Source organism: Gossypium arboreum, chromosome 10 (assembly GCF_025698485.1).
Source record: "Gossypium arboreum isolate Shixiya-1 chromosome 10, ASM2569848v2, whole genome shotgun sequence".
NCBI lineage: Eukaryota > Viridiplantae > Streptophyta > Magnoliopsida > Malvales > Malvaceae > Gossypium > Gossypium arboreum.
In genome coordinates, this window is record NC_069079.1 from 4,687,962 (window position 1) to 4,697,360 (window position 9,399).

A 9,399-nucleotide genomic window follows, 5' to 3' on the forward strand; every position below is an offset into this window, starting at 1 on the left:
TACTTTTTTTTTTCATTTTCTTCTGAACTCATTGAATTATCTAATTCAAGATTCCTTGTTTATTCTAAGTACAATTTGTGGCCCTCACCATTGTGTTTTCATGTCGCCACTAAACGAGTTATTATCTGAATAATTATTTTATTAATAAATTTAATTATATATAAATATATAAATAAAAGTAAGTTATTTAATTTTCCCACCAATGAAATTAGGTATTAGACAAAGTTTGGTATTTTCAACATTCAATTTAATATATCTTTCATCGAAATGAAAAAATTGATGAGTGAATGATACGTGATAGTATTTCGGTTTAATTTCTATCGTACATTTATATTTTATATAAAACATAAAAATAAAAATATTCTCAAAAATTATTTTTATTTTTTAAAAATAACATTTTTACATCAATTTAATCAAATTCTTTATATATAATTGTCCTTTCATATATAAATATATACCATTAAGTTTAAAATTGTTTAAGATATTAATTGGTAAAATATTAAAAAATACTATATTGTAGATAAAACAATTCTAATGCTTTTGGCCTTCTGTTTTTCAATTTCTAAAATGAATAGCACAGTCATATATGTTGTCACGAAGTCAAATAGAAACGACGCAAAGACTTTGAATTATTTAAATTCCAAATTGGTGGTTTTTAAGTTAAATATTTTTTAAAACAAAGTAAAAATAATTATTAATTACAAAATAACAGTAAGATCAAGATTAGACAATAAAAACATATTATTGAAGGAGTTTCATTAAAGACTCGAGTATTAATATGAAAATTTTTCATCAATTCAATCGAAATAAGTAATGATTTTATTTTCTGCAACTAAAATAAGAATAAAATAACAATTAAATCAATAAAGTATAGGCATTAGGCTTGTTCCATAAGAGAAAGTCAATAAAACATGTTAGGCAAAGTTAGATAATCAAAATTAATAGAGTTCCTAATTTATTTCATGTTTGATTAAAGATTGCATTATTTTAATAAATAATTTTTTATCCTTTTAACTTTTATTTAAAGAAAGTGGGATAAATCTAATCGAGTTGCTATGAGTACATGTGTTAATTGAATTTAAATTCAATTTCTTTAATTTTTTATAACATTAAAAAGTAATTATTTACAAAAATATTTTTTAAAATATATTGATTAATGGAAAATAATTTCTTTTTAAAAGCATAACTAATTTTTTTTGATAAAAGTCATTTAAGATGATTTTTATATAAAATTATTTAATATTATAATTTTATTTCAACAACAAAATTTAATATTAATAACAGATTTAAATTTTAAATAGTATTCTTAATATTTTATTAAATATATTTTATATTCATATTTTAATAATGAATATATATGATTATAATTTATAAAATTTAATAATAAATATTTTATAGTATAAAATATAAATATTAGTATTTGTTTAAATTCTAATTCATATATCTTTTTCAATTTTATTGTGTTATTATGCACTCTTAAATATTAGACACATTAATTATTATTAAATTTATATAAGATATAATTATTATAAAATATTATCTTATTATAATTAAATTTCAATTGTCAAAAGAAAATTCTTTTACATATCCCATGTCAAATATAATTTATAATATGTTTGTTTCGAAAATAATTTTAATAAAATAATTATATATTTTAGGAGCAAAAATATAAATTTATAAATTAATAGATTATAAAATTATAATTTAATTCTCTGAAAATAATAAAATTTATTTTTAATAATTATAAAATTATAAATTAATGCAATAATAAATTATATTTTAACTCAAATGAATAATATAATTTCAACATTCTAAAAATATTTTTCTTGGGAAACAAACAGATAATAAGTATGTTTTTTAATTGGCGTCCTTAAAAAATTATAAAAAAGTAAATAAACAAATAAATAATGGAAAAGGTGACTGTTCCTTACTTGACACCTTTTCTTTTATTATATTTTTATCTGCTGCCTCTCTCCAAATCCAACTCATTCTTTCTCCTCTCTCTAGAACAAAAATTTTTAAAACAACAAAAAAAAAAACACTCCATTTTACAACTCCCTTTGCCTTCTCTTCTCATTTACAACTTCTTTCTTCCATATCTTTATGCCCTTTTCTTCGATTTTTTTGGAGTTTAGGGTTCCCATTCATTTTCCCTTTGAATGCCCATTTTGGAACCGTTCTTTCTTAGGAAAGATAAAAAAAAAATAAAAAAGGACACACTGCTTTATGGATCCGGAAGCCGGGTCTGTGACCCGGGAGTCTCGGCTGGTACTTTTTTTTTTTTTTTACCTTTCAAGTTTTCCATTTTTTGGGATTTTGATGTTTGTATTTTTAATTTTCCCCTTTTTTTTTTTTAAATCTGGGTGCTTGTCTTTAATTGGGTTCTTTTAGTTGTTGTAGTTTTTTAAATGTTCGTTTGTTTGCTAAGAAAATATGAAAGAAAAGATGGGAGTTCTGATTCTGTTAATGTTGATTTTTTTTATAGGTTATCAAAAGTGAACTACATGTTATTAGTAGGCTGAGTTTACGTTCCGTTTTGAATTTTTAAATTTCATTTACATTTCACTATAGTTTTTTTTTTTTGCTTTGTTGTTCAAATATTATTGAATTTGGTTTTTCTTGTCAATTTGTTCTCTTTTCCTTCTAGTTTGTCGTTGTGTTTTGAATAAATATTACATTTCTATGAAAATTTGGAGTTCTTGTAGCAGTAAAATTGTATTTTGCTTCCTGCGCTTAACTTGTTGACATGCTTTTTTTCCCCCTGATGTTCCATTTTCTGGGGATTTTTAGATTCATAATATAGCATGAAGGCGTATTTTATTATGTTCAAGAAATGATAATGAATGAGGAAACGCTAACACGTTTGATGCTTGTTTTACATGCAGAAATTTTACAAGGCTACTTTATGTCTTGCTTATCAGAGTTTTGGTGTTGTATATGGTGATCTGAGCTCTTCACCACTCTATGTTTACAAAAGCACGTTTTCGGGGAGTTTAAGGCTTCATGAGGAAGATGATGAAATTCTTGGGGTACTGTCTTTGGTTTTCTGGACTTTGACTCTAATCCCTCTATGCAAGTACATTATATTTGTGTTAGGGGCAGATGATAATGGTGAAGGTGCTTTCAAAGACCTGCATATTTTATTACCTTGTTTATTGAGAAAAGTTTATCTGCACTTTTTTTAAGGATTTCCTGAAGGCGGCCTCATTCCTGCAGGTGGAACTTTTGCTTTATATTCATTGCTTTGCCGGCGTGCAAAGTTGGGTCTCTTGAGTGCTTCTGATGCATCTGACGATGACATATCTGCTTATAACTCTGGACTACCCAGGAAGGAGACTGTTGCTAGTTCTATTTTAAAGGAGTTCTTTGATAAGTATCATAGTTCTCGGATTGTGTTGCTTCTACTTGTGCTGCTGGGGACTAGCATGGTTATTGGTGATGGCATCCTAACCCCATCAATGTCTGGTATTCTCTCTATTTGGATGACTTGAACTAAATTTCCTTTATTTTTTTTACAGGAGGATGAATCTGGGAGTTAGATATATTTTACAGTGCATTTGATGTTTTTTTGCAAATAAATTGTGTGAAATTTTATATGAATGTTACATGCTGATCAATGTACTTATAACAAAAAGTTGCATTTGTTGCTTTATCTGCTAACTACTGTCTACTCCTTTTTGATCTACTCTTGCATTTACTAATGATATGCATTTCTTATACAGTTCTTTCTGCAGTTAATGGCATCAGAATTAAAGCTCCTTCTCTTCATGAGAGTAAGTCAAATTAGCATTTTCCGTCTCCTTATAGCGTACAATTCCTTTACTTTTGATTCAGAGTCACTCAAGTTGTTCCTAATTGCACATCCACACACACTCATATCTACAAGCTAAGCCTGCCAGCCTTTTTGCAGTTACTAGTTGGAAATTTGCAGGAATGCTTATTTACAAATTACATTCAAACAAGGGTTTCCATAACTCCCTTTTAAATGGAGAGATAATTTAGTTAATTTAATTTTTGATAAAATGTTGTTTATGCATATCCTTAATTTAGCTTCTCTCATGTAGACTATACTGTGTTTATTGCTGGTGTGATTTTGGTGGGGCTGTTCGCACTTCAGCATTTTGGGACTCGTAGTGTTGGATTTCTTTTTGCTCCGATTTTGTTAGCATGGCTCTTTTGCATTAGTGTTATTGGGGTTTACAACACAATATACTGGAACCCACATGTAGTAAGTGCTCTGTCACCATATTATGTATATAATTTTTACAAAAAGGCTGGAAAAGATGGATGGAGTTCTCTTGGAGGCATAGTTCTTTGCATCACAGGTTTGTCAGTTGCCCCTCTTGCTAAACATGTTTCTTTAAGTTAAATATTGGTTATAATAATGAATTTCCTTGTTTCAATTTATATCAGGTGCTGAGGCCATGTTTGCTGATCTTGGTCATTTTTCCCAACTTTCAATCCGGGTAAGTTCTTACTTGTGCTTGTATTTGAATAAATTGGAAAAGAATGAGAAACATCAATCCTATCTACTTTGCTTGTCTTAATATTGTAAAAGTCTTTGTGAATATTCTTTTATCTCTCTGTTTCCTATCTTTGTTTGTTGGGTGGTTTGTATAGACTGTTTTGCCTATTTCTTACTTCAAAGCATGACCATTAATTATATGCCTTTTTTATTTGTATTAACATATGTTTCTAATGAACAGATTGCATTTACTGTTATTGTATACCCTTGCTTGGTTTTGGCATACATGGGTGAGGCTGCCTATCTCTCCAAGCACAAAGAGGACCTTCAGAAAAGCTTCTATAAAGCAATCCCTGGTAAATCCAATTAAGAAGTCTTGTAATATTTCATTCGAGAGTGCTTCATGCTATTTCTCTGCTTTGTTTGGTCGCAAGTCACATGTAAACCTTATATATTAATGATACCTGTTCTAGGCTGGCCTACTTCCGAGCGGAAAAAAAAAAAGTTGGGACTACTTAAATTTTTAAATATGTGCTTCAATCAAATTACACAATTTTCTTAATGATGCTATTGCTTGTTATTTATTTTGCTGGAATAGATGAATGTTAATGCTACCCATAAGGCTGAAAATAAGAGGTACTTTTTCTATTATTATCACATATTACATGGGGTTTGGAGCATAATCTCATATCAAATTTCCTCCTTTCACTTTGCAGAGGTTGTATTCTGGCCAGTTTTTATCATTGCAACACTTGCAGCGATGGTTGGGAGTCAAGCAATTATTTCCGGTACTTTCTCAGTAATCAGCCAGTGTAGGGCTTTGAAGTGCTTCCCACGTGTCAAGGTGGTACACACATCAAACCACATACACGGGCAGATCTACATACCAGAGGTGAACTGGATCTTGATGGTTTTATGCCTTGCTGTTCTGGTTGGGTATAGGGATACGGACATGATAGGCAATGCATATGGTACAATCTTGGGTGCTCTATCTCTTATACCTCTCTTCTCCCTGCAGCTTACTCACATTCAATTTTGACTCATTATTCTTGTTTAGGTCTTGCGGTTATCACTGTAATGTTGGTTACCACCTGCTTGATGTTTCTGGTTATAGTTATGGTGTGGAAGAGGAATATTTTAGGAGCTCTAGCATTTGTCATAGTTTTCGGATCTGTGGAGTTGTTTTACTTCTCTGCATGCCTTGCAAAAGTTCATAAAGGGGGTTGGTGCCCTCTGGTTTTGTCACTAATATTACTGTCTACGATGTGCATATGGCACTACGGTACTCTAAAGAAACAAGCTTATGAGTTGAACAACAGGGTCTGCTTGGACATGCTTCTAAGCATGGGCACAAACCTGGGGATAAATCGAGTTCCTGGGATAGGGTTAATCTACTCAAATGTGGCCACTGGAGTCCCCCCAATGTTTGCCCATTTTGTCACCAACTTTCCTGCCTTTCATCGTATCCTTGTATTTGTTACGGTACAATCTCTTACAGTTCCAAAAGTTCCTGCCAACCAGCGGTTTGTTATCAGTCGTATTGGCCCAACAGAGTTCCGTCTCTTTCAATGTGTTGTTAGATACGGCTACAAGGATCAAAGGAATGATACTCATGATTTTGAGAATCATCTGATTGAAACTGTAGCAGAGTTTTTACGGAATGGCAACAATGATGGTGAAGCCTTCAGATGGGAAACCACAAATCAGCAGCAATCAAGTCCGTCAGACGATGTTACTGCTTCAAGTTTTGAGAATGTAGTTAGTAGTGAATCAAGTAAGAAAACAGTGAGATTTCGTGGTGTGGGATGTAGCAAGGAATTGGAAGATCTGAGAGAGGCCAGGGAATCTGGTCTGGCATATATGATGGGTAGCACTTGTGTTTTGGCATGCGATACATCTTCGTATTTGAAGAAGTTTGCCATAAACATCGTTTACGGGTTCTTGAGACAGAACTGTAGGCACCCTGCAATAGCCCTTGGGGTTCCACACACCTCTCTGATCGAAGTTGGAATGGTTTATCGAGTGTAAATCGCAACGCAATTTTAAAGAAGGCTATATGGTTTCTATAGAGGTTGATAATTCATTGAGAAATGATCTGCTGGGCACAAATGCAAGCTGCAAATAACTTATTCAAGCTAACTGCCTGAGATTTAACACTGTTTGTAATTAAGGCATGTAATTCTAGAATTTCTTCACAGTTTTTTTTTTTTAATAGATTTAGCCTCTTAGGAATGAATACACAAACATGTAATTCTATCTAACTGTGATTGTACCCTAGTTAATGAGTTAGAAAAAGGAAAGCGATCTTGCTCGGCCCATCTTTAATGTAACATCTTTTCGTTTGTTTAATCAAAGTTTTTGCGGTACAAAGAATTTGTAACATAAGCAACTTGAACTAGTATAGATTTATTTATAGCTTCTATAAATCTTATTGATTTTACATGTCAACCAATATACACCAACCAACACGACATGTCTTAAAAAAATTCACACAGGTATACAAACAAAGAAAACAAAGAGAATCAATTTTTTCAAAAGAACCCAGATATAAAATCCAATCTTGGAACTTGGGTGTGTGTAACTTCAATTCTGAAATGACTTGATTAAACATTGGCTAAGTTGTCGGGCTTGGTGTGTGGAGGAGATGGGAAAGAGGTGGTTGCTGCCACGGGCGGCGGGGGCTTGGTATGTGGAGGAGATGGGAAAAAGGTGGTTGGTGCACCGGGCGGCGGAGCTGGAACACCATAAACCTGAGGGTTGGTGCGGAAATCTTGTCTACCTTTGGCTCTTCCAAAGAAGAAACATCCGGTACCAAGTAATATGCAGAAGATGATTAGAGGCAGAGAGATGACTACAACCATACCCATCTTCACTTCAAAACTCTTGCCGAATTTCTGTCTGCAAAAATTCTTTGTTTGTTGTCTTTGTCTGAAAGAGGATTTTGGGAGACAATATTTATAGAGGTTTTTGGCTTCTTAAATAAAAAGGAGGGCCAAAGGCAGAGTGGGTGGGGACTTAATAATGTTCTTTTGCCAACGGTCGTCTGCACAGCTAAACGTTCAATCCTGCAACGGCTAATTTTTGGTGGCTTGGCTGGCAGTGTTTCCAGCAGAAAAGTGAATTAATAATTAACGTATTAAAATTGTAAAAGGAAAAGCAGCGGACAAAGTGGTGGACGTGCCGGAGTGGTTATCGGGCATGACTAGAAATCATGTGGGCTCTGCCCGCGCAGGTTCGAATCCTGCCGTTCACGAATGATATTTCTTTTTATTGCTTTGCTGTTGCCTGTGGCTGCAACTGCAACCATTATCTTTGTGACTGAGGATAACGGCCTAGTGCTTGAGCAGCCATTGTTCTTGTTTCTCTTTGTTCCTTGTCATTACATGGCATCCAAAGGATGACAAATATCATATAGGATAATGATAAATTCCCTTTGAGCTGCCTTAGCTTTCTTTTTGGAGCAAAGGTATTTTTCTAACTAAGGTCTCTTCTAAGCATATTTTGACCTACTTTTCTCATCCGTCCAAATAACTTGTTTAAAAATATTTAATTAATTTATGTTGTACACCAAAATAAATAAATAAAAGAAATTAGGGTTTAGACTTGTTCATTCTTAATCACAATCTATATATTAGTGCAACCAAGTGTTTGAGCAGATGATCATCGTGAACACAAAAAAGGGTTGAGAAGGATCAGAGTTACGATGATTGTTTATGGAAAAGAAGTTGCAAAGAGGATTTTCTAGTGCTAAATTTGATAAACAATCCAAAAAGTTCCCAAATGAAACGTTCAAGCCTCTATTTATAAGCCTTGTAAAGGAAATTATTTTAAAGAACGATTATAAAACAAGTGATATATTTTATGAAACATAGAAGTGAAGTGGGTTACTTCATAAGAACGTGTTATGTATTATTGGGTAATCAAATCACATTCAAGTTACTTGTAGTGGGTAATGGGAGAGAAATTATGAAAATTATGGATATAATAGTAGTATAGTGAACGTAACTTATTTTAACAAGGAGAATGCTATTTGCAAACTTAAATGCAAGTAATTTGATCAATGAGAAGAGGGAAAGACAAAAAAACACTTGTACTTGAGAGAAAATTTAAGAAGTAAAATTCTTAACAATGTCCATATCTGAGCTTCCAAACTATGCTCTTCAAGACATCTCCAAATTTAGCTCCACAACCTTCTTAACATGAAGTTGCAATGAACAATATTTCCTGATACTACTATTGACACAGAAACATTAATAACCAAAAACAAATATTTACATCTATTTTTCACTTTTAACATCCTAGTAAACTAACTCAAAAACTAACTACAATGGTTTCTTTTTCCTCGAATGTTGCCAATAATGTAGCACATAAGAGGGGCATGCACAAACTTCATTTATACAAAGAAATGCATCCAAAACAAATTTTCTAACATATACATGTAAGTCAGTGATTTTCTTTCAACTACAAAAGATAGCAAAGTTATGTCTTAATGAGACAACATAAACCTCTCACCTTCCTTCAGTAATGTCACTGAAATCACTAACATTTACTGGAGATAGAATTGGAGCTACGTCTGGGCTTGAGCTAATCCTGTTTCGATTATGGTTGTCGCTATTCTCAGATGCAGGGAATCTATACCTGTTAAATCCTTAAAATCCCAGTCAGTAAGATAACTTGGCCTTGATTTTCTTTTTCATTTCTTATACTCATTGTTACATAATCGGAAGTTGTTCAGTAAAAGTAAACAACAATGGAGTAAATTGAAATGCTTATCATCAGATTTTCCTGTAAAGTACCTGTTAGAATTAAGTGACCCAAATTCTTATTTAAATAAAATACGATGGAAAATAAAATAAAAGTAAAATCCATATAGAACTAGACTTCTTTTATTTTATTTTAGAATAAGGTTTTAAACCTTATTAAACTCCATCTAT

The 9,399-nt window shown here is 32.1% G+C and overlaps 1 protein-coding gene and 1 non-coding gene across 3 annotated transcripts; both read left to right on the plus strand.

Annotated features, from left to right (window-relative positions):
- Positions 1-1,915: 1,915 nt before the first annotated feature.
- LOC108489510 (probable potassium transporter 13) lies at positions 1,916-6,850 on the plus strand. Of its 2 annotated transcripts, none has more exons than XM_017794109.2 (9): positions 1,916-2,268; positions 2,886-3,117; positions 3,217-3,465; positions 3,723-3,773; positions 4,065-4,325; positions 4,414-4,466; positions 4,707-4,821; positions 5,182-5,436; positions 5,523-6,850. In XM_017794109.2, exons 1-9 carry the CDS (start codon positions 2,227-2,229, stop codon positions 6,491-6,493), a joined length of 2,229 nt encoding a protein of 742 aa, XP_017649598.1. In that variant the 5' UTR covers positions 1,916-2,226; the 3' UTR covers positions 6,494-6,850. The 2 variants fall into 2 exon arrangements, with proteins under 2 accessions (XP_017649598.1, XP_052875984.1); XM_053020024.1 differs by lacking the exon at positions 1,916-2,268 and adding an exon at positions 2,275-2,513.
- Positions 6,851-7,636: 786 nt separating this feature from the next.
- Positions 7,637-7,718, plus strand: TRNAS-AGA (transfer RNA serine (anticodon AGA)). Its single transcript has one exon. It is a non-coding gene; the product is annotated as a tRNA-Ser (tRNA).
- Positions 7,719-9,399: the final 1,681 nt, after the last annotated feature.